The sequence below is a fragment of the Struthio camelus genome, chromosome Z (assembly GCF_040807025.1).
Source record: "Struthio camelus isolate bStrCam1 chromosome Z, bStrCam1.hap1, whole genome shotgun sequence".
NCBI classification, from domain to species: domain Eukaryota; kingdom Metazoa; phylum Chordata; class Aves; order Struthioniformes; family Struthionidae; genus Struthio; species Struthio camelus.
In genome coordinates, this window is record NC_090982.1 from 76759440 (window position 1) to 76784913 (window position 25474).

Genomic DNA, 25474 nt, shown 5'->3' on the forward strand with positions numbered 1-25474 from the left:
AAGCTTACAGTATAAAGCTCTTCACAGTTCTGATCAAACTTTCAGTCTTTTGGCCCTTGCTCTGTGTACTTGGACAACTTTCGTGTCACTGGGAGGAGAACTTGGTAACCCAAGCAACTGAGGATCTAATCTTTGCCTGTGTCAAGCATTCTGAGGAAAGATGTAAATAGGTGAAGCGTTCTCTGACAGATCCTTTTGGATATGTGATTTGTTAGTATGGGAAAGCAGCCTTGCAGTTTGGCCTGGTGAGCCACCCTGAACGCAGGATCTGTTCTGAAAGCGGTAAAATGAGACTCTGTCTCACTACTGCCTTCAGTTTATGCACGTGTTTACTTGCCGGAAAACATGCCAAAGAATGGGCGCATCCTTAAGCATCCAGGATGGAGTTAATATAGGGTTGGTGGGTCAGTTTTCATTTTGTTCTTCTAAGTAGTTACTCTTCTTATGCACATAGATAGCATTATGTGTGAGGGAGAGCATCCACAGGGAGAGTGCAGGAATGCAGAGTGTGATTTGGGGACACGATGAAGTGAGTAATGAGTTCTCTAAGCTCTGAATCTTGTTGCAATGACATCTAATAAACTCAGGCTGTGGAGGAGCAGGCTGTTGGAGAAGCATTTATTTTAACTTCTCTCTTATAAAATCTAAATGTTTTAGAGATGTATTGGCCTATGCTTACTATATGTATATACTTTAAAATCAGTGCTGCTTTTTATAACTGAAACGTTACCAGCACGTGGAAATATGTAACTGGGGAAGGATTATCAGGGAGCTCTCACTGGGCAAGTGAAACGGAGCACTTTCACCTTCACTTTGGTGGTTCTCTACATGCCGTATAATCTATTTTGTTGTGTCTCTGGTAGGAATCTGCTGAAGGGGATTTTCTGAAGTACCCATCTACCAGTTTGCCAGACTTGCTTAGCACTTGCTCAGTCCAAGACACTGTCTCTTGCACTGATAATAAAGAAAACGAAGAGCCAGAAGAAGAAGATGTGAAGGGAGTGAATGTGTCTCCTGAAACCTTGGTTGCTGTAAGTGTGGCTTTGGTGATGTTTTTACTCTGTCCCTTGAGGTCGGTTTGTATCTGTCCTACAGCCAGACACAGAACGGATCTTCAGGACGGGGCGATCCGGCCCAGCCCTTCTTTGCCTTAAAAGTGGTTGACAAGCTTAGCCAGTGATGTGATCAACTGCAGCTTCTGCCGTCTCTGTGTTACTGCAGTATAGCAAAGCATTACGGGGACTAAGAGCTCCCTTGTCCTCCAAGTTATGTGGCAATGGCAATGTTTTTTTTGTTTTGTTTTGTTTTTCTCTCTGTTGCTGGATTGTTTTCCACCCACTTCCAAATGCTTTTGTTGGAACTGATGAGAAGTCTCTTGCAGTGCTTGCGTAGTAATACTCTCTTCTTTCCCCTCCTTTTGTGACTAAACTTCTTTAACAGTTTATGATCCGATTCTTCAAGTTGTTATTTGCTCTGCTGAAGCCAAGAGACTTTGGGGGAAGAGCAAGAGTTTCTGGCCGTGAACTGGAACTGAAGCTCTACTGAGTAAATGCTGCCAATTGATAATCTCACTTGCATTCCCTTCGGGGCTACGCTCAGCAGAGATTAAGTGGATTATTGTTATTTATTTCTAATGTAGCAGTTCTCGGAAGCTTCATTTGTGTCCTGGGCCCCTGTTGTATTGTGCAGACCCAGAATAAAATGATGATCTCTGCCCTGAAGAGTTTACAGGCTAGATTATAGGCAAGAGAAAGTAGGTGGATTCAACTGAAGGCTTCATCTTTTTCTTTTCTCGTCTTTTTCTCCCTCTTTTCTGTGGCAATTGTAATAAATCTCTTACATCCTTGGAAGGACTCATACAAGTGATGTCTCATTTAGTGATTTGTTTCTATTCTGTGTTCCTATGCTTCCCGTCTTGTGCTACCTTAGCTGATGCTGGTATTCACTTTGTACCTGCATATTCTCTCTCATGTGCTTCGAGTCTATGCTTATAATAGTCCCGGCTCTCAAACAACTCTTTTGTGTGACAAGTTTTATTTTCTTATTGCTTTATTTCTGCGCAGTCTTTCCTTCTATATGCCAGGCTGACTCTTTGTGGGAGGGAGGGAAAAACAAATAAATAGGGGGTGCTTAGTGTTGATGATAATTCTAGTATTTTTGGGCTAACTTGAGCGGACATCTAAGCATTCTTTTGGCTTAAAAAGTGTTTTGCAATTCTTCTTGCTGTTATACTTCAAATTCTGGTAATTATTTGCAAGGCTGTGGCTCAGCAAAGCTTGAACGTTAAAATCAAATTTCGCAAAACTTACTTACATAGGGCTTCAGCATGCAGCTACCTAGCGCTCTAGTGAAAATTTCAGCATACGTTAACAATTATTTGTCACTTCATATGCCCCTGAGCTTCCAGCAGGGGTATCTGTGGTTTTCAGTGATGTTTTTTTTGATGTTATCAGATATTTCCTTTCTAGATTAATAACACTAGGTAGCATGCACATCAGTGAAGACCCCACCAAGCAAGCCCGCCCAGGGCCCTGCAGCAGAGTTTATAGCCTGCCCTGGAGTCTGTACCAGTGCCGCTGCTGCTGTTAGTGGTGCTGTCATGATTTTAAAGCTAATTTGATCATACCTACCTGTGTGGTGGTCTCGTCTCTGGGAGTATCTCTGTGCTTATATAATGCACTACTGAGGGGTGGGGGAGGGAGGAGGGAAATCATAGAAATTTGAGTACAACAAACGCATTAGAAGAATGGCAGGAGGATTTTTTTTTTCTCCTCTCTATTTCTATTCAATTTAATTGCTTTTTTTATTTATTTGGGGGCGGTGGTGGAATTCAGAGGGATGTAGCCATGCTACCTTAGCCGATGCTGGTATTCACTTTGTACCTGCATATTCTCTCTCCTGTGCTTATTATTATTTGTTATTTGTGTCTTTTGGGGCTAAATCCTTTTCCTTTTTTACTTGAGCTGCAAATGAAGTCCTTCCCCTTCTAATCCAAGGTGCGGGACGCCTCTGTATTCCCCTTACGTGGCTGCCGTCAGGAGCGCTCTGCAGCATGGGGTGGGTGCTTGGTACAGCGGGAGTCCCACCATGGGCCCGTCACCTGCCCCAGCCTCGGCAGGGCTAGTGCAGCCTGCTGGGGAGAGGTGAGCCGGGCACGCACATAGGAAGGTAAATTTATTGAAGAGAGAAACTTCACGCACGGCTTTACTTGGTGTGCTGAGATGAGGAGAAGGATTTTTCATAGTAAGGCTTTTGAAGCTGATTTGAAGGTCAGCATGAACATGAAGCATCACTTTTATTTATTTATATATATAAATATATATGCATATTTTTATATATATATATATATATAAATATATATATAATCATATATGTTCCTGCAAAATTACTTTGGCAATTACTGTTCTCTGCTCCTCCGACTCCCTTGATGATTGCAAGTTTTCTTTCTCTCATATATACTCCATATATATACTGTAGATAAGAGGTGACAGTGTGACTGATGATTAAAGCAGAAGCTAAGCTTGGTTATTTTTTACCCGTGCAAATATAATTGTGTTTAGACTTCCAGTGGGGTAGGCACTCAAGGTCTGGACCGGTGTAACTGAGATCGTGAACTCGGTTTCAGCATCAGAAGCCTTCACTTTCCAAGTGATTCCCAGCCGACTCTGGTCTGGAGTTAGCTTTGTCACCCATGGTTTCTCCCCTCTGACAAGAGGGTAATGAATTTTCATTCTTATTTTGCAGTACTTCTAGAGCCTGAAAGGGATGGTGTCAGTGGTGTCACGTCCTGGGTGGTTAGGTAACAAAAAGTAATTCAAAATGATTTATCGTCAACTAGGGGTCTGCTGCCCCTTTTTGTAGTCCTAGAGCCTGCCTCCGCTTCTGCTGCTTCCCCCCTGCCGCTTGCTGCTGCTGTGCGAAAGGCCAAGTGAACAAGGAAGACTTTAAAACTAGCCATGTGCAACCAACTGTTGCACACTTGCAACTTGCAGGGCTCAGGAGCAGTTGTGCCTCACTTCTGTCGGCTATAGTTACTATGGGAGGCTTGAGGCAATAACAGGCAGGTGTTTTCTGACCAGTGTTAACATAAATCTAATTCTAGAGTCTGAACATAGAAGATACTACCAGAATTACAGGATGAAGGGTTTTGGAAACTCTTAGCATTGTCTAAGGTCTTCTTTCATTAACTTTGCTGTGAGTATAAGTGCAGTGCTGAGCAGAACCAGAAATTATTGTCCCGATGCACTTGCTGTTAGTGGGTTAGCACCTGATCTTTTTTATAGGCTGAAGCAGACTCGGTGCTTAGGCGCAGAGGGATCGATATCCCTTCCTGAACTCTGCAGAGCGCCCCTGGGGGAGGGAACCCCCCTGCAGCTTGCAGGTGAGCAGGGAGGGCTCATGAGGTCAGGCTTGGAGTCAAAGGGACACGGCATCAGAAATAATCATTTACAACTAAGGCATACACTGGAATTGACTTCCTCGTTGATATTTGGAACTGAACTGGAGCAGGCCCTGAGCAACCTGATATAAGTTGTGTCTACTTTGAGGGGCGGGGGGGGGTGGGACCAGGGACCCCTGTAAGTCCCTTCCAAGCCACATAGTTCTGTGATTTTGCATCACTTCCAAAAAAAAAGAAATACATCTCTTCTTTAGGTGCTGGCTGTTCAGAGCTTTCCCTGTGAGCAAGTGCTTTAAAACCGTAAGTTTTGCTCCAGTATTTCCAGCTTGGCAACGTTCTCAGCTCTTCAGCTTCCTCAGGACACAGTGAAAGAATTTTTTAGTGACGCTTGAAAACTGTAATTTAAGAGAGAGATCACTTTGTAAAGCTTACTTAAAAGTCGATTTGTTGTGTTACATTAATAAAAGTTTCATAAATACAATTTAATTGGAGCTCTGTTTCTACAGAGAGTCTGGTTATGTAAAACCCTGTTTAACATGAAACATTCCTTCAAGTTCTAACTTTAATAAAAACTTGTGCTGCCAGGCAGAAAAAGGATTACATTAATATCCTTAAAGCACATTTCTTTCAGAGCTAGTTTGGCCAGAATGTCCCTTAACTTCAGATATGAAATACTGGGCTACAGAGTCTGTGTTAAATTGTCCTCAATTACTTTGGGGCTTTTAACCCTCTCCTCCCCCCCCCCCCCCCAAATCCATATTTTGCCTTGTGCAATTGTCACTGATATTTTAAAATGTCATTATATGCGTCCAAGTGAAATAGGAGAACATGATATTATTTGCTTTGGACTATCTATTTTTAATTCTATTTCATTTTTACTAGCATTTCTGTTGCTTGAAATTGAACCTATTTGTCACTGTATTGCTGGATGGCAGAGCAACCTGGGAAACGAACTCTAGACAGAAAACGGATCTACCAAGAATTTGCAAAGTGTCTGATGACTTTGGAGCATTTTGGATGCCCACGTGGAGGCGTGCACAATTCCTAGTTGCTTTTAAAAGTTGTTCGCCCTTGTTTCTGGAGCTATTATGTTGTTCAATGTCTGATGATCAAGTATTTTCTTTATTAAGTATTCAGCTGTAATGAACAGGTTCATATGAATGGATAGATGAGAAATTTGAAAAAGTTTGTATAAGAGGATAGTGTCTGCCTGGGGAGGCTTGAGTCTGCAGCTCCTGGAAGCAGGGAGAGAGCGCTGGAGATGCTTGTTGCCGGTGTTTGGGGGGAGGAAGGGAGCTCTGTCCTTCTGACAGTCCCCCTCTCTCTTTCCCACCCGCCTCTGCTCCAGGGCTATAAAACTCTTTTGCTAGTATTGAATCATTTTGTGTTGACCTTAAGTGCTTGAAGCGTCCGTTAATCCAAGTTGTGGGCGCGTTGCATGCGGAGACTGCTGTGACCCACCAAGGTCTGATACTCCTACTGTAACAGAAACAGGATGTCGCCAGTTAGAGTTTAAATACCAGGGTTTTTTTTTTTTTGCATGAGCTGGGTTTCTTTATCTGTGCCAAGACCCACTTATGTTTTTGGCAAGGCTTGCCGCTGAAATTGGATAAATAAACCTGTTTTGTGAATATGCAGAAACGCGTTTGTCGTCCCCCCCACCTCCTTTTTTTTTTTAATCTGAGCCTTAGGAATGTTTAGTTATTTCCCATTGCGAGCCTTTCTGTCTTATTGGAGAATCCATATGTAATTACCTCTAGCCATGCAAGCATAATAAGGAAGAGGATAACAATGCCATAAGTTTAAAAACACTCCTGGGGTCAAAAGTTCTTCTGGAAACACTGGAAGAGCATTTCAGAGAAAGCATTAGTGTTGAAAAGGAGCAGGAAGCATTACTCAACAATTAAATGTGTGCAGAGCGCGGGGAGGGACCCTCATTACTTAGAGGACTTGAGCGTTCCTTCCCGTTAGGGCACTGCAGCCTCAGAAGAGGTTGTTGAAACATGGATCTCTTTTCAAATAGAATTGCCTGTCTGGAAAAACAAGAAGGACCTTTGGCTGTCAATAATCTGCTTTGCACTGAAATGTTTCACTTGGAAGATGAAGAGGTGGTGTGAGGCTAGGATGGGGCTGGCCCTGGTCTTGGAGAAGGGCTGAGCGGCTCCTTTCCTCTTCACGGCGAGGGCTGGAAGCATTTGTGATTCTTGCCTTGTTCTTACTGATTGTGTCCTTTGGCACTGATCCCTTTGAAGAGTCAGGCGAGAACAGGGTCCAGCCTCAGCTTAGCATGTCTTGGAGTTGCTGGTCAACTATAAATGCTGCATTTGTTGGAAGTCTGACAGTACTCTACCTTTCTGAGATACAGTCTTGTCCAGCGTATCTGTGGGCCTGTGCAGTGCCCTTCACTCATGCTTTGGCTAAACAGATGCGCTAGGTCCTTCAGTGAATCCAGAAGACTGGTGAAGTGCAAGGTTTTAGAGTAAATACAGTGAGGAATTTTGGCAAGAGAAAATGACAAAATGTTTAGGGACCAAATCTTACTTGCCTAATGTGACCGCTCCTCTTGTGTGCGAGTAGCCCTCTTGTTTCCAGAAGCCATGTCACGTGAGAAGAAATGATTGCAATTCTTCTGTATTGCTACGGAGTTGCTCTGTAATTGCAAAGGGCACATGGTGGTGTTGGGCTTGCAGACAAGGGATTGGGAACAGTATAGGAATTTTTGTGGATCATATGAGTTTGGGGAGGGGGAAGAGCGTTAGAAGGCAACTGGGGGACGATGTCATTAGATTACTGTTTTCTACAGGTTCTAAAATTTATCTGTCATGGAGACTTTAATGGAGATATGTTCTTGAGGTCAGGAGAGAGTTTCCTAGCAGCAGTCGCACAGAATCGTTTAGGTTGGAAGGGACCTCTGGAGATCATCTAGTCCAACCTCCCTGCTCAAGCAGGGTCACCTAGAGCATGTTGCCCAGGATCACGTCCAGGCGGGTTTTGAATATCTCCGGCGAAGGAGACTCCACTACCTCTCTGGGCAACCTGTTCCAATGCTCTGTCACCCTCACAGGTGACGTTTACCAAAGGTGGCACGTTTACCAGTTCCTTGCTTCCAGCCATTCTGGACCGCTTTCTGGTTTACCAAAGGTGGCACGTTTACCAGTTCCTTGCTTCCAGCCATTCTGGACCGCTTTCTGCTTCCTCTGTGTTAAGGACAAGCCCAGGGGAAATTGTTTCATCCAGAGACCAATTATCAACAGGGTTCTCTGCAGATATGATGCAGGCTTCAAGCTATGAAATATCTCCTGTTGCCTGGGCTAGTGGAAGATAACCTTTTTGACTTGACCATAAATATCAGCATAGACAATGCCTAGAGTTGTAATTCTTGCTCTTCCATGTAATGTGTTTGAAAGCCAAGTCAGCTGAGTAATAGAAACATAGTTTATCTACGGTACAGGTTTTGTATGTCCTTTTTTTTTCTGAATGAGGGTTTTTCCCATAAAGCAACAGATAAACAGTACAGCCCGTCTCTCCTTTGGCTGTTTGGATAGCTGCCCAGTTTTGAAGGAGATGAACTGCCTTTAAAAAACTAAAAATAACCCCCTCGTGGCATAGGAACAAGGAGGAGTCTGTCACAGCCATCCAGTTCACGTACGTTAGCAGAAAGATGATAAAGGCCCTAGGATTTGAGAGTGAGCGTGAATCTTGTATCATCACATCTGCAGCTTGTTTATCTGCAAATTCTTGAACACGTACACAATCCAGTCTTGGTTGGGTTCAGCTCCCATGTATTCTAGATTTACTGTGCTTGAATAAATACAGCCTATATAAATACATAGGCTTCAGGTATGAAAGGCACTTAATGCTTATGGATTGCATATCCTCTCATGTACTTAAGATGATATAAACTGGTTTTAGAACCGAAATCCAAAGCTTTCCACCAGCTGTATCGTGGGAATGTTCTCTGCAGCTGTGGGCTGACTTCAGTATTAGGGAGGTCTTGCTCCATTTTCTCAGGAGAGTTGTTTATTTTGAGGATTGGCAATTGCCTCCTTTGTCCCTCACCCTGGGTAAAAAAGTTGTAATTAGAAAAGATCAGAAGCAGCTTATGGTTTGTCATAATGTATGGGTTCTGGATTTGTGCTAAACCATGAGCATTTATTAAAGGAAACAGCTGAGGAGTCAGACCAGCTTTCACACAACTTGAGCTCCATGTTTGTGTCCTCTGTTTACCAGGGCCAGTCTTCTGGCAGCTCTCTGCAGCACATGGAGACATCTTGTGGCCTATGAATATACTGCATGCAACCATATTTTGAAAGGGGGGGGGGGGTCGTAAGAAATAAAACTGCAGCGATCTGTTTGTGAACCATTTCAGAAATGTCTGAATTTGATTTCCTTCGGCTCAGAAGATGTTTGTAGTGAAAATCATGATATATTGCAGAAGAAGAGTATTCTGGCCCAAAAGGGACTGGGAACTGATCAGCTGGGACAATCTTACTGTTTCCAAGGGCTCATGGCTGTCTGTGATATCCTCCTCTTGGAGAGAACTTAGTTGCATTAGCCATTTCCTGTGTTCCTTTCTATTTAAAAAGGATATTTGCAACGTTTGGGCCTTCAAAACTTTTTTTTATTAATTTTAGCAACCGTTTGGAAATTTGAAACTTAAATCTGCTTTACTTAACTATGGCCCTGACTATAAAAATGACGTTGCACCAGTGAGTCTTTGAAACCAGCTCAGCTGAAGTCCGTCTACACTGAGAACTTGTAGGCTGCCAGGATCCTCTGGGCCAAGGTCAGCGTGCTGCGTTCCTGATCCCAAACTCATCGAAGTGTGTTTTGGGGCACAGGAAGCTCTCACGCAAAATCGATTGAGCACTACGTAAGAGGAGAGCAACTGATTAGCGCTGCAGTGCGTTTGCGTTCTGTTTGCCGAGCGTGTGCAAGTGGTAGATGCTGCTGCCTTGGTGTTGATAAGTGCCAGGTTACGTTTCACCTGGAGGTTTGTGTGTGACTAGTTTATGGACGTGGTAAAGAGCAATTAAAAGACCGTGGAGTTCTGCACCTCTTGAAGCTGACAGTAACGCTCATACTAGCAACTATTGCATTGAAAACTTAAGCCTGCTTTTGAATACAGACATTTGGTAGGGTGATAGACCCGGCATTCTTCAGGAGACCACTTTAAAGGCTTTTGTTTTGTTTATTTAGCGTTTCCACTTATTCAGAAAACAGGGCAGCTCCCCTCCTGAAACCTTTATCTGACTTCCTGATCTCCTTGCTTGCACATGAACAGAGAGGTTTCCAACACTTTCTTTACAGCTAGTGAATGGAGGCCTGGGTTCACATCCCCTTTCCCCAGGCAGGAGGAAGCGCAGGCTGCTCCCGGCGGTACCGGCAGCGTGGGAGTTCCCGGGGCTGCTGCGGGGGGAGGTTGCCGGCGCTGTGCTGCACCGCCGGTGTGAAGTCCAGCCCAGACCCGAGCCCTCCTGGAGTCCCGTGCTGGGGGTTTTTCGAGGATGCCAACTAAGGCACTAAATAAGCACTGACACGTAGGCTGGCGTTCCTCCTCTTCTCTGTCTCCGACCCCTTTGGGTCTCGGCACGTGTGTCGTGACCGCGGGCAGCAGTGATGCCCTGCGGAGAAGGGAGTCCCGGAGTTTGCTCTGGGAATGTTGGACTCTGGGCTGCGTTTGGCCTTGTCGCCAGCCCCGTGCCTTTGGCTGAGGGTGCGCTCTGCTCCGGCTGCGATCCGGGCCGTTGGGAGGTGCTGTTTTTCGGCAGGGTGCGGCTGGCCCCCGTAGTCTCTAACGTAGGTCCGTTCTGGCTCGTCCCGGTCTCTCCAGCTGTCCCTGAAGCTTTGCACGTGCAGTAAAACCGGAGCAGTAAGCAGTGGAAAGCTCAGTGCCTTCCTTGGTTAAAAAATCTTCTTTGTTTGCAGTGTTAACGCTGCTAAATTACGGTGCTGCGCTTTGTAGTGTATCTGGGGGGATGGGAGTGGATTCAATTAAATAGAAAAAGAACTAATTTAAAAGTGGAGGTGTTTTACTTTCCATGCAAGGTAAGAGGGCCTGTGGAGCTCCCTGTCTACAAGACACATTTAAGGCTTAAAGCATGCTGTGTCCCTGAAACCAATAAATAATTGCATGAACCACTGGAACAACTGGAATTATAACAAATCTTCAAAGAAAATCCCCCAAATGTTGGGAGAGTTTGAAGCCTTTAAGGCATCAGCTAGTCTCGAGGGACTAGAAGGTCTTTCTGTAGGGACCAAGTTAATCGAGGTAGGGGCGTTTTGTACCTTTCTCTGAAGGGGCCGATGCTAGCTGCTCTTGGAGACAGAGCACGGGACTCGTTGGGTTTGTTCTGCCGGCTGCCCTGCATATGTAGCAACGATGCTGCTTTCGTGATCGAATATGAACGCTGCTTAAGAAGCTGTCCTGGCTTTGGCAGGACCGAGGAAGTCAAGAGCTGTCCCGTGGAGTTCATACACCGTTGCTGTGTGCAGGGGAACGGCCGTTCCTCTCTGAGCATGCTGTTTTAGAGGAGGGCAGTGGACTTGCTGCAGCTGGTTTGACCCTTTGCTGGTGAAGGGATGAGTGAACTTGGCAAGCCGCTGATGGCTCGGGCTGATTCTAATCTAATTCTCGATGCTCACTGCCTACGAGTTTCACTTCCTAAACATCAAGTTAAACTTGTCTATCTCCTGCTGATGCTCTTCAGCGAAGAAATCCAGCAGGCTCTACCTTGGGGAGCTAGATGGGCTCACTGCTGGGAAAGACAGAGGCTTAGGAGCTCGGTAACAGCAGCAGTAAAGCAGTTTGCTTATTAAATTGTATGATCCCATGTGTGCTGCCTTGTTTTTGTAAATCGGTGATGATTGCCAAGCTGTTTGTGGTTAAACAATGCAGACTCTTTATAATCCTGCTCCTCATCTTGCCTAATTAAGGGCCAGGGCATGCTGGAGTTCTGCCCGAGTAAGGACTCTGGGGGCAGTTGTTCATCCTGGTTTAGTGCCAGGACTGTGTGTTCGAGATAGCACTGTTTCCTTTGAAATCAACTGAGATGTCACCATCGCTTGATCCTGGAGTTACTTAATGAACTGGCAGAAGGGTCTCTATTTTTAGATCTCCCTCGAAATTGTTCAAACTACTGTGTATATTAAAATTCCCCTTGTCCTTAACGATGAAACAGCATTGAACGGGATTTATTAGCTTAGTTTAATGAGAGGCATACAACACTGAAATAATAAGCTCCGTTTCCTTGAAAGCAAGGAAAATTAAAATGGCATGGTTACGGTCCTGGCAGCCGGCTTGAGACAGTAAAGCGATACTTTCACGTGTGGCCAGAAGGATAAGGTGGAGCTGCATTTTTTTCTTGTCTAAGTTACGACAGTGCAGCCAACATCGGAGCCAAAGATTACAGACACGCGGCTATTGGGAGTTCTTGAAAGCTTTGTGGATTGGATTTCTGAGTGTTTTCAGAGTAGGATAAAACCCTTGGTGGTTTATTAGACAAGCTCAACAACTTAAATAAGATCTACTTCACAGCATATATCGTGAGTGCTAGAATGTCTTCCCCAAAATGTTTATAACCCATGTCAGAAAAGCATTTTTGCTAAAATAAGAAATAAACAGAGCCATAGGTAATTTAGATGTTTTTACTTCTTACTGGAGTCTGAAGCAAAGTTGGATAAAATGTAATTTCAGGAAGCCACTAAGAATGTCTTGAGGCTGTACTTGGTGTTTGCACGCACATGCCCTTCGCCAGATCATACGTGCAGTTGGGTGTTTCCTGTCTGTAGGCTGACAGCCTCTAGGATTGCACAGTAATGACGTGAAGGGACGGGTTGTATTTTATTAATGGAGGTGGTGATTCTCTTCTGTTCTTCCTCCTATGCCTCCAGGTTGAAATCCGTGTAACTGTAAAATGCGTCTGTATTTGCTTCTGTTGCGTAGTTAAAATAAATAAATAAAAGTGGGAAGTCTCCAGACTGAAAGAAAGCCCTGTGTAGTAGAAACTTGGGATGTACCAAATGGTTGGCTCTTGAGCCCTGGCTCAGTGTGGGCATACGATATAACAGCGCACGTTTTAGAGTATGTGTGTGTAGGCTGCTGCCGACTGACCCGAGTTTCTTCTCCTGCGCTCTGAGCTGCAGGAAGCAAGCAGCTTTGGGCAGGAAGCTGTGTGGTCATGTCAGGTGCAACGGCCTGTGGCCGTTTGCAGTGCAGAAATGAAACGGCTCTGCAGCGCTGGACCATGCCCAGGTCCTAGGAACGCGAGGTTGGGTCCATCCCTGTCTGTCAGGACAGACGTCTTCTGTGTCTCTGCGCCGGGGTTTGCTCCGGGGCTGGGAGGACTCTGGTTCCTGCTCAGGAGGGGTCTGAGGAAAGGGTCCCTGCTCAGTCCCCCATGGAAACGCTCGTGGCGACGGAGAGGTTTGAAGAAGGAGGCTTGGCAAGAGCAAGCAGGCAGCGTGCTTGGCACTTCCTAGCTGCAGCTTTTGGGCACTGGGAGAAGGTCAGGAAGGAGGAAGCAGCAAGAAGCTGAGATGGGTGGAAGATGGGAGAGACGTGAGGCACTGGGAGAGGCAGCAGGGAATCCAGTAGGGGTAAAGAGAGCAGCTGGGAAGAGGCTTAGTTTGTAAGGATGGGCAAAGATTAAGTGGGGGGATTACTTATGTAAAATGAAGTGCACTTTTTCATTAAATATGCAGATTGGTCTTACCTGTGTATATGCCCTCCAGCTCCTTTAGTTGACTTGCTAAATTAACGCAGCTGTACAGCCTGGTACCACCTCGCGCTGCTGTGAGTGGAAGGCGGCACCCTCTCTGCGGCGTGGAGACAAAACTGGCTGCTTCAGTTAGGCATCCTGTCGTGTTTTTCTCTATCCCTATGTTTCAAACATTCCTCATCCACAGAATTAGTGCTGCTCCTGGGCACCGGATTGTTTCTCACTGCCCTGAAACCACCAGATATGTGATTTTTGTGTGTTGGTACAAGTGATTTCTGCCCTCTGCAAGGGAGGTGTTCTCCCTTGTAATGGATATTCTCACTTACATGATCAATTTCAGCACAACTTTGTTTAAACAGCCATATTTTAGGCACGCTCTCAAGGAGATTGTAGAGAGGGTTGGTGATTCTTTGGCTGTGACCTAGTCCGTGATGGTTCGGGTATTTGGGGTGGGGGGGGACTTTTTGGTCTGAATTCTTGCATCTTTTCTGGAAAGAATCCCTCACAAGGACAGCCAAATTGCAAGCAGTGATTTTATTAGACTAATAAGTTATTTTGTTCTTCGGATGAATCACGTTACGTGGAACTAAGTTGCAGAGCATGTGGTACTAGGTGTGGACTCTGGGGTCGTTGCTGCAACGCATTGAAAAATCAACAAATAGTGGCTAGAGCGTGCGAGTTGTAAAACTGTGTGTAGCTGTTAATGTTGAAGGCTCCTGTTCAGCCTGGAGAAGAGAAGACTGAGAGGCGATCTGATCAACGTGTACAAGTATCTGAAGGGGGAGTGTCAAGAGGATGAGGCCAGCCTCTTCTCCGTGGTGCCCAGCGACAGGACAAGAGGCAACGGGCAGAAACTGAACCACAGGAAGTTCCATCTGAACCTGAGGAAAAACTTCTTCCCTGTGAGGGTGACAGAGCACTGGAACAGGTTGCCCAGAGAGGTAGTGGAGTCTCCTTCGCTGGAGATATTCAAAAGCCGTCTGGATGTGATCCTGGGCAATATTCTCTAGGTGACCCTGCTTGAGCAGGGAGGTTGGACTAGATGATCTCCAGAGGTCCCTTCCAACCTCAACGATTCTGTGATTCTGAGATGAAAAAAAGCCAAAATTGAATAGCAGTTTCCATTCTAGTTCCCTGTTATTGGCTATCTTTTTCTTTTCCTGACGTTTTTATTCTTTGAATTGAAATCATAAGGTCTAGACCCTGTGCAGATTCGTTCTGGTTTTCTTGTTTTTGGGAGAAGAGGGTTTGTGAGATAGGAGGCAGATTCTTTGCAGAAACAATTCTGCCATTTTTAATCTTGCAAATTGAGAATAGAATTTATTTTTTAACAATAAAAGATGTATTTGGTGGTTTGGGGGGATTTTTTTTTTTAACTGACTCTTATAGCCAGTTTATATGGCAGACTAAAAGTATCGTGTGAACAGTAAGTAGCTTGTATTGGAAATTTGCTCTCCTTGTCACAGTGTTTCTAAAATTGTACAGGGAACGCGTGGCAGATGTGAAAGCATGGTGTTAGGGTATGAGTAAGGAGCACTTTGAGGATCACTGGCTAGTGGCACATCCTGGAAACTCTCACTCAACGTAGTTCGGTAAAGGAAGTATGGGAGAGGGGAAAAAAATCGCCCGGGTCTTCCGTGATGCATAGGTTGAGGAGAGTCTTTGCATGTTTTGTAAAGCATGTACTTGAGCAGCTTGGCACCTCTTCAGAGAGACCTACTCAGAAAGGACGTGTGTGACCTTGCTGCTGAAGGTGGCAGGTCTGTAGATTGTCACTTTATATTGTCACCTGCACCTGGGCAAATGCCAGTAGCCTTTGACGCTCACCTTGCACTTGTCAGCGCAAGGCAGCGGACAGTGGATGAGCAGGTTCCTCGTGTCTCTGCGCATTTACTCAGGGTTGCAGGGATGTGATTCAGCATGTAAATTTAAGTTGAACATTTCTAAACTTTGGAGTGTTTAGCTGTGTAACCCTCATAACCTTCTGTTGAATTAGCTTTTTATCCAGAATATGCGTTGGTACGTGTTGTGGACGCTAGCAATAAAATAGCACTCTAAGTGGTCGTGTCTGTAAAGATGCTGTTGTGGTGCCTCTGGAAGTTTGTTGAGCTGAACGAACAGCAGTGAAGGCTACACTAAAAATTTTGTGACAGTGCGTGGAGAAGCTCCTGAATGAGCTGGTTTGGGTACTGGAGGCACGGTACCCTGCAGAGGATTGCTGTCTCAACATGCCCAGAGGTAAAAATATTTAATAATATCCACAGGTACTCCTGAAAATTACTGACTGAAACGTGTGCTGGCTTAATACAATGACATGCTTTGGAAAATGGTGATGTGCAGTGGAATTTTCTCTCTCTTATACCGATAAAAATGAGAACAACTCCATCATCTTCTCTGATTTGCAGGTAAATTGGGTTTTCTGTTTTTTGTTGTTTTTAAGGTCATGGAAACAGAGAAGTTTCAAGATCCAGCTTGTGCAGAAGTGTCCAAAGGAAACAACCAGAGTCCAACTCCAGGAAGTGGCATATTGAAATACAGAAGTCGATCCCAAGGTAAAGCAAGGTGGATAAAAGATAGCAGTTGTAGAATTTTTACATTGTGTATTTCTTTTAGCTCTCTAAAAGTGAGATAGTTTTCTTTCCTTTGGAAATCATATTAGTTTAATTTGGAATGAGAATTCCAGCTGTAAAATGTTTACATTCAGCTTCCTGAGTTAAACTATTATATTGACAGAAAGATGAAGCAAAGTTTTTGGAAGCTTCTTTTTCTTTCTTTTCTTTTTCTTTTTTTTCTTTTTTTAAGTGGGGAGGAGTCTTTTGAAACACTTATCACCAAAATACCCATTAGGGCAAATACGCCACACACTTTCTATCGCCTGGTGCCCAAGTCTTAACGGTAAGCCGTGTGCAGAGCTCAATCCCTTTCTCATCCCTAAGGCTCTTAGAGACTCCCTCCCTCCTGTGTTCACCTTAATTTCCATTTACTCAGATATTTTTAGTATCCTGCAGGCAGATCCTCTGAAAGCAATACGTATTTAAAATCCTGGCCTGCGGCAACCGCTCAGAGTTTACTGTGGGGGCAGAGCCGCTGACCCCAATGGACGGGCCGTCAGTGCGGGGCATACTGGGGTCTAGCCCTCGTTTCTGGTGGGTGCTGATGCCCCGGGCTGCGGGTGAGCCTGGGGCAAGGGTAGCCCCCTCCAGCCGGGTCTGCCACACGGGAAGGGGATGGCATTCAGAGGCAGAGAGAAAAGACCAGGGAGGGTGGCTCTTCTCCTAGAAGAGAGTTTCCCACCGCGGATCTGGTCTGGAGTCTGTGGTCCCTGGGCTGCAGCCGTGCTCTGCTGGCAGTTCAACCCGCCTTGCCTTGCCTTGCCGTGTTTTTGGACAGGGATAGCGGAGGCTGCTGGGTTCTGGGCTGAACCCCGTTGTGCCTTGTGCTCGTCCAAAGCAGCCGGCTCCAGTTCCTGAGGCAGAGGAGGGGAGGTAGATGAGTGGGGAAGGCTTAGTTGTGGGTCCCTCGCGGGTTTGGGAGTGAAGGATATGCCAGGAGGCTGGGTCTTGCCAAAATAGCCAGCCTGGGTGTGTTTGGCAGCAGCACCCTGCATGCCTAGGGACTGGGAGTTTTAAAACCAGAGGTTACTTTGGACTCCGAAGCAGGGTGCGGGTTGGGAATTGCACTCTTGGAGATGGGCACAAATTCCACCTCTGGGAGTGGTTGTAAAATCATGTTAAAGCTTGGTAAAAACAAGCTACTGCCCCCAGCTCTGCATTCTCTCTGCGCCTCCCTTGTGCTGGCACCAGTGGTTACACAGCCTCCTGCTGAGGAGGAGGTGGCCCAAAATGGGTTTGGGGCTCTGCTGGGTAAATTTGCAGTGGATGTGCCTCCTATGCATGGCCCATGAGCCCTGTCTAGTGCAAAGACAGGGTGGCGGAAGGAGAAGGAAAAGCAGAGCTGCCCCCTTCAGTGACAGCTGCAATTTAACTTGTGGTTTTGAAGCCACATCATTAAATCTGACTTGTCTGAATTTTGTCTGTGTCTCAGATTTTCATCTGTAAAACACAGGTTGCCCTGTGTGACAGGGAAATTGCAAGGATAAAGGCGCGGGAGCTGCTGTGAATGGGGGTCATGTAGGTACCTCGGAGAAATGAGAATTGGAGGAGCCCCGTTGTGAGGAATGGGGAACTCTCTGACTAATTACAGGATGTCCTTCAAGACAGACAATTCTGTTTCTAATGTGAATTCTGTTTCTACATTCTTCTCCCCTTCAAGACATCTAGGATTGTTGCTAGAAGGGAAGAAAATAACATTTATTTGGCACGTTTTTCCTTTCTCCGTTCCGGAAAAATTTCCCTCAAAGTGACATGACGCGTCCAGAAACGTGTACAGCTACAGTGTCATGTCTTTTAATTTTAAATAAATGGAGTTTGAGCGCTTAGCGCAGTGCAAGTGCCATTGGGTGAGAACAGCTGAATTTCTTTTCTGTCCCAGAGCTACTGGCTCAATTATCTTTTTACTTACCACCACAAGCGACAGTTCTGAAGACTTCAGCATCATGAATGATCTTATAAAGCCTAGGGCAGCAGGAAAAGTTTTTATTTGAGGATGATCAAATTTAGCTTGTAACTGCCCGGTGGCGTGCTGCATAGTGTTGTTGAAAGGTATTGTTTAAGTTAGGATTTGCGAGGAGGTGATTATTGCATGCTGGCGCGAGGATAACCCAGTCCGGAGATATTTGTTGGATGTGGCATTTCTTTGGTTTTCCCTAGGTGCCGGATCCCGATTAGAATCCGTGGGAGAAGATGACGAGCTGACAGTGGAGAATGGTGACTCGAACTACGAAATAGCAGTAAAATATTCCCGAGGAGGGAGAAAACACTCTCTCCCCCAGCAGCTGGAAGCGGCAGGAGCCAGGCAGGTGGGTAGAAAGCCCGGCTCTGAGCAGCTTGGTTTCCTTTGTCAGCTTGTACTTGATCCTTTAGGATCTGTATGACTCTCTGAGAAGAGACTGTAGTGAAATGTGACTGCATATGTCAATCATGGAGACTGAAACCAAACTTTGACACCAAAAGCAGGATACGCTAGCTGCAGATGGAGAACTACTGTGCTGTGAGGACGGTGAAAGGTGGTGCTTCTGCTATGGCCGGGTACTCAGGCTGATAGATATGAGATCTAGTTGTAGAAATGTGAGCACAGAGAAGCCCTGCTTCTCTTTATTTTAATCACATGATGATGTAGGCATTTTTTAGCAGATAAGGACTTCACTATATCATGAATCTTCTAAATTTGTGACTGGTACATTACAAAATGCTCTTACAGTGTGAAATATGGGGAAATTATGGCAAAATTCACTTTGATTGTAATGAGCAAGGTCTTTGTCTCCTCAATGCTTATTTGACTTTATCATGTGTTTCTTTTTGCTCTTGTCTGTAAGATTCCTCCCCCCCTCCCTGATACATGCAATTTTCCCAGCGTGACGTCCCAGTGCCTGTGCCAGGCAATCAGAGTAACTTCCCATGTTTGCTCCTGTTTATTAGGACTACCAGATTGTGAAGAAGTCTACCCGCTCCTTCAGTGCTGCCCAGGTGGAATCTCCATGGAGACTGACCCAGCCGTCCATTATTTCTAACATTGTCCTGATGAAAGGGCAAGGCAAGGTGAGCTTTTCTGCATGTGGCTGGTTCCTCGCGTGTAGTCCGAGCTGGCGTTTAAGAGCCTAAGGCATCTCCAAGTCCCATGACTTCCAGCACCTGACTGTTTATTAAAGTAAAGGTGTGCCTGGTTGTGACCGTCAAAGGTGGCCAACAATAGTAACAATACGTTCCGTTTTCCAAAAGTGAACGCCAAAGTTACACCTGCAAAATACGGGGGAAGTGATGTTTGTGGCACGCACTTTGGGCGAGGTGGCTTCGATTCTGATGTGGTGAGTCTGGTCATTACCGAGATATCAAGTAGTATTAACAGGCCTATAAATGTGTATGTCTGTGCAAGATCGGTGCTGCTACGGAAGAGTACCTGTTGGCATGCATATTTATGGACGAGCATGTTTTATCTCCATGGAATCTGTATACATTTAAAAAAAAAAAAACCCACAGTAAATTAAATCCAAAGATAGGTTCCTGGTTGATTGTTTCTCTGAGAGTCCTGAATTCTCTGGGTCATAGAGTCCTCTTATTCCCCCCCCCCCCACCAGTAATGTGTTTGCACATTTGCTAGGTGCCAGCTGGCTGAACGCTGAGGGAGTAGAAATGGATTTTCCCAATCTAATCCACGCTAGTATGGGAGCTCTTGCTTAAATATGCTAAAAATGTGCTTTTTCGGTTGAAATACTGTTTTAAAATCGTCCGATGAATGTATTTTGGACTAAAATGCCTTATTTTGACTTTCAAGCTTGAGTACAAAATGAATTCTTTGCTATGCTTTAGATTCACCAAAGAGTTAGAAATAACAGTTGCCCTGATAGGTTGGCTCACAGCTACTATAGCTCTCCTTGATTTGGGGGCTTCAGGTCTTTCATGACATTTTCAAGCAAGTATTTCTTGGGTGGTTTTTTTTTTTTTGCACTTATTTATTTTTTTGAAGCTGTTTTTCTTATGAGAACGGCCTTAATTTCTCCCCATGTGACAAGGCTCCCCCTCCCGCCTTTCTGCAGTTGACTCCAGGGGATTATGAAGCAGTTGGTAGCATGCAAACTGCAGTGACGGTGAACCACCTCAAACAGCGGCCGTTTCAAGTACCTTTCACTCCTTTTTGGGCAATCACTTTTCTTTGGATAAGCACTGTCTGCAGTCTGTATAGTAGCATTCACTCTCTTATCTCTATGCAGACCTGGGACTTGCAGAGTATTTTCATGGAGTCCTTGTGTTCAGATGGCTCAGAGCCAAGTGTCTGACCTTTTTTTCCCCTCTTTAGGTAGATCTGGGGGGTGTGTGTGGGGGGGGGGGGGGAGCTTTTCCCCCAGGGAGCTGCAGCACCTCTCCAGGAAGGTGCACTAATGTGGGAACCGTTGTGCCTTCCAGCAGTATTTCTCCTAGCCCAGCTCTGGGAGCTGCGGGGAGAACCGCTGTGGATGTGCGTTGGAGCAGCCAGGGCCCCAGGCTCTCTCTCTGTAGTTTACTTTGTGGTTGATTATTGCACGGAAAACCCTCGTTTGAGTTATTTTGGGATACGAGGTGGAGATGCGATCCCTTCTTTCTAGTAGTTTGATAAGGTGTTACTCATTTCCAAAAGCTCATAACAATCAATAATAAATGGTTGTCTGCCTCGTATTCAGAGTAACACAAAAGAGGCCGTGGGTAGTAACCGGGTTGTGAACACGGTGTTAGTGTCTACTGTGCCAGCTCCCCTCAGCTAGACAGCGCTGCCTGAGGCTCTAGTAATAACCATTGCTTCAGATCATTGAAGCACAACAGTTTCTCACTTCCCTTGTCCACCTGGTTGGTGACTTTTCTCCTTAGTATATAAAATATGCATACAGGGGTGACAAGAGGAGAAATACAGGGCAATGGATCAAGGAAGTGATTCGGCTGGGAAATCAGAAGAAGGGGGAGAGGTTTGTTCTGCTGGGCTCATTCATTCCCTGATCAGCTTTGCAAGATGGTCCCCCAGCCAGCCGGGGCAGTGCAGGGGCAAGAGCTAACAGATGGAGCCCTGGGGAATATGTTGATCTAGATTTATTTAAATATAGCGTGGTACATGTCTCCAGAATAATTAAAAATGTGCATGTGCATGACAACCTCCCCACGCTGGCCCTTTCGGCTGCATTCCTGACATTACAGCACTGACCTTATGTCATGTTCTTAAGCTTTTCTTTTTCCTGAGGAAATGCAGGATCTGTGACAGCAGAGAAAACTACAGTTAGTCCTGGATATAGATCTCAGGGGTGGGAATCCTCTGGCAATGTGTTACGGTTTTTAAAAGTGGAATAGGACAACTCAAAGCCATTGGTCCTATGTTCCACAAAAATAACTTTTTGCCTTTTAGTCTGATGTGCCTGCTGCTACTTTGTGGGCTGTTGATATTAGAGTGAAAGTAAATGGGGAGATGCAAGCAGAGAATAAGATTGGGATGTGGTTCATCAGAAGCTATTACATTTTCATCTTTCCTTTGTCCTGTACGTTATCAGGCAGTCTTTTTCAGACAGGTGATAATAGAATAAGGTGCCAGCTGTGCATCTCTTCCTCCTTTTCTTGTAGGGTCTTGGATTCAGCATTGTGGGAGGTCAGGACTCTGCTCGTGGACGCATGGGGATTTTTGTGAAGACTATATTCCCAAATGGCGCAGCTGCTGCTGATGGAAGACTTAAAGAAGGTACAGTAGAGAGAATTCAATTGAATATAGAGGGCCACAACGGGATATTGTTTCAGTGCAGCAGAAAGAAAATCAAGTACTGCTTTATTTAGGCCCTTGGCCATCTCCAGGAGACTGTGGAGGATATAACACACCCTGCCCGTCTGCCTGGGGAAGATTGATCATAGGAGTTAACTCGATTATGTTGCATTTTGAGAAGGGAAAACTACAGCATGAAACTTTTTTTTTTTCCTTGCCATCTTCAGTGAACCTTATTTGACCAAGCCATAAGTTCCACTTCTTCAGTTGGGGCGGGACGCTGGTAGCAGTGAAACGTATCTCTCCAGCCAACGTTTGGCCTAGAGGTGCTTGGCCAAGCAGGGGTTATACAGAAGGGCACGCTTGGGAGAGTCTCTTCTAGACCTTTGTGATCTCTGAGCCTCTTTGCAGTCTCAGAGCCTTACGGTATGATTTAGATGTGAATAAACAAGGAAGGGTCATAACCAGGCAAATAAAAAGAGGAAGGATAGGATTGGCATAAGATAACACAGCTGTTTAAAGAAGCAGGTATATCCTAATTTTTTTTTTTTTTTTTAACTACTTTTCCAGTCTTGATCTCTGAGCTGGGTGTATGGACTGCTCTGTGTGCGTTAGGACACTGCTCTGAGTTCTCCTGTGCCAGGCAGACTCTTACATGCTTAAAAGTACAAAGTGACCCTGAAGGTAGAACAGTGATTTACAGCTCTTCTGCAGGAACTGGGTTACTTGTCTTTCCCAAAAAGCTGTTCCTGTGTTACTTCTCTCCTTCTCATATCATCGTTTCCCTCTTTACATCTCATCACACTTGTTGCGTTTGAGGCTCTTTTTGGTGCCAACTCTCGAACTTCCTGCCAGAAAGAAGCGGGGGTCCCTGGAGCATAGGTTGTGCGCTGACCGTGGGAAGCCAATAAGTAGCAGCTGTCCCATAAACCCACCAAGCCTTCACAGGATATTCAGAGCTCATACACTCATGTTTTTACTGGGACTAAGGAAGGAGAGGAGGGGAAGACTTGGCTGATGACATCGCCCCATCTAATTGTGCACAGATGTAACTGTACTTAAAATCGCAGAAAGCAGATCTGGATTCTGCTCACTTTGCCCTCCTTTTTTAAAAAAAAAAAAAAAAAAAAAAAAAAAGAAGGTAGACCCAGAGTCTGGAAGCTTGTAATAGGTGGGCAGGCATGTGGTGGTGGTTGTTCATTGGGGTGAGGAGGGCATTCACTATCACAGTGTGTGAGCTACTCGCTTTTCTCTCTGCGTGTGCTTAGTGAGTGGAGCACATTTGCTTTCTGTACGTGGATGGAAGGCCAGTTTTCTTTGAACAGGCTTTGGTGTGATGTGCTGTAGTGTTTCACTTAAATTCTCATTTCTCTTACTGATGCTCACTAAAGAAAGGGAGTTTTGTGGTCGCTTTGGACTTCATGTTATGAGCGTCTACATTTCAGGCTGCAGTTAAAATATGTAGTGTTTTCAGTTTGTTTGTTATTATAAGAACATTAAAGATCCCTGCTGAAGAACAGGCTTTACTCTGCTAACTCATCACTCTATTAACTTGTAAAGGCATCAGGACAAGTGAAAACAAACTGAGAATAGTAAAAGGGTTTTTATTGAGCAGTAAATTGGAATCCACATGGTAGCAGGTTGCTTTATTTATGAGAAGTTTTGCTACATCTCTATACTTTTTATATTGCTGACTTCATTTTTGTATCTGATTACCAGGGGATGAAATACTAGAAGTTAATGGAGAATCTTTACAAGGGCTGACCCACCAGGAGGCCATTCAGAGGTTTAAGGTAACAAGCGTGGTACCGAGAGACACATCCGTGCTTCTCTTCATTCAGTGCCGTTTAGCACCCTCAGCTTTATGCTTTCGCTGCCGCAATTTATTGTGTGCAAGTTTACTGGCAAATGTTGGCGTCTCATATCGTCTTACCTGGTGGTTTCTCTGATGTCTCTCTAGCAACTCAAGAAAGGTGTGGTGACCCTCACTGTGCGCACGAGGCTGCGCAGCCCCAGTCTCACGCCCTGTGTGACTCCCACCTTGTTGAGCCGATCCAGCTCGCCCAGCTCCAGTGCCAGCGGAAGCACACCCGTCACCGGCTCTGACGACATGGACAGCTCCTCCTCCAGCCGCAAAGGCCCCGGCCCAAAGGATAGGATCGTCATGGATGTGACGCTCAATAAAGGTTGAAAGTTCATTGAAATGCGCTCGGAGAATGTAGCCCTGTTTACTCTGGGAATATGTTAATAGTTCTAATACCCAGGGCACCTGGCCATGTCATTCTGGTCTTGGAGAGCTCTCTGTGAACCACAGGATGGTGGAGAACGTCATTCTCTAACGCAGAGCCTTTTGAAGAGGTCCCCCTTTCACGTTTTGCTGCTCCCAGAGTCAGGAGGAGGCTCTTCCTCATAGCGGCATCCATGCTGCTGGAAGGAGGATGCTGTGAGGTGCCAGCTGAAATGTGAATCAGCCTCTCTACAGCCCACATAGCCGTATCCTTCTGGTAAAGGGCAGCCCTGAAGGTGGCTAACACACACAGTGCTTTCAGCATTGCCCAGATGAGCTATCTGAACTCCTTCATGAGGTCTTCTCTCATTAACAATAACAGTACAGGCTAAACTTGGAACATACGCTACATGTAGTGGGATGACTCTATCCACCTTAAAGGCTTGAGTGATGACTTTAAAGGTTAGATGAAAAATTTGGAGAAAGAAGGTCAGAAATCCAGTAATTCCTACTTCAGGTACCCTGTTCCATGAAAGAAAGCAGAGGTAAAAATGAACAGGGGAAATTAATTAAACCACCGATGACTTCTTATGTTTCTTCGTGTCTCTTTGAGGGATGCCATGCAGGTATTTAACAAAATACTGTGTTACAGTTGGCAGTGTTTTTTCACATTTTATGAAATAATTTAAAGAGTTACATCTTTATTTTATTGCTTTCCCACTCCTTTATGTCTTGGACCTGATCAGTCCTTGTGCGACACTTCCAATCCCGGGCAATTCCCAAGGTACTCTGAAAATTTGCCATTAATTTGCCATTAATCCTCTCAACGATGGTCCTCAGAAAACAGTCAAGATCAGGTATTTTCAATCCTGATTTCCACTGTGGGTCTTGGCTTCCTGAATGCCTGCACCTAAGGCCAGCCCTGAAACAATACGTGATTCTTGGCCTCAGATGTGATGTGGGAACACAAACACTTGTGTGTCCGGTGTGATTACAATCTGCAGGGACTCAACAGTACTTTTCTTTGTACTTTTTGTTTTTCACAGAGCCAGGGGTTGGGCTAGGCATTGGTGCCTGTTGTCTCACGCTGGAAAATAGTTCTCCAGGGATATACATTCACAGCCTGGCCCCAGGATCAGTGGCTAAAATGGATGGCAGATTAAGGTTAGTTAAAGCAAAAACGTGCTAGAGTAGTTTTACAATAAAATGGATCGAGACTTTGTTTTCGCCAGTCGGTTGATGTAGCGGGGAGGGGATTTATGCTTAAGTGTTCACCAGAAAGAAAACTTTTAAGTAAAGGCATTCCAGAGTGGTATTTAATATCGAAGAGACATTCTTCTGTGTCATGGAAGCAGCATGATAGTTGAGGTTTGGGTTTTTCTTTCTTTCTTTTTTTTTTTTTAATTCTCTATATAGAAAATGGAGCATAATAGCACCCTTCAAGAAAGCGGAGCAGCCAGAAATGCAGCCTCATTGATTTTTATCAGAGCTGCATCCAGAGACCCCAGGTTGGCAAGATGTTTGCAGAGCTCTGTTAAAAGTTCAGTCGCCTGAAACTCTTAAAAAGAAGTGGTGGTGGTGGTGTGTGTGTGTGTGGGGGGGGGGGTTCTTGCAGCGCGCTATGCCCATGGCTGCAGCAGAGCTTTTCTGCCCTTAGCGTCCGATAGAAGCGTGGCAGGTCAACCTGCCCATCCCGTGCTTTCCACTGGGAAATTGGAATGACTATAAGGAACTGTAAGGGAAAGGGAAATCACTCCGGGGATTCCCTTGTGCTTTACGCTGCATTAAGTGGCAGAAAGT

At 45.3% G+C, this 25474-nt stretch overlaps 1 protein-coding gene across 4 annotated transcripts in view; it reads left to right on the forward strand.

Annotated features, from left to right (window-relative positions):
• LOC104147813 (PDZ domain-containing protein 2-like) overlaps window positions 1–25474 on the forward strand; it is a 213005-nt gene that overhangs the window by 157444 nt on the left and 30087 nt on the right. For 3 of the 4 annotated variants that reach the window (XM_068927921.1, XM_068927922.1, XM_068927924.1), the window contains 8 exons: window positions 864–1031; window positions 15560–15671; window positions 17889–18037; window positions 18657–18776; window positions 21315–21429; window positions 23167–23240; window positions 23408–23633; window positions 24721–24838. In XM_068927921.1, coding sequence (XP_068784022.1) covers window positions 864–1031; window positions 15560–15671; window positions 17889–18037; window positions 18657–18776; window positions 21315–21429; window positions 23167–23240; window positions 23408–23633; window positions 24721–24838 — 1082 coding nt within the window. The remainder of the gene's footprint in view (window positions 1–863; window positions 1032–15559; window positions 15672–17888; window positions 18038–18656; window positions 18777–21314; window positions 21430–23166; window positions 23241–23407; window positions 23634–24720; window positions 24839–25474) is intronic. The other variant, XM_068927923.1, reaches the window with a different exon arrangement.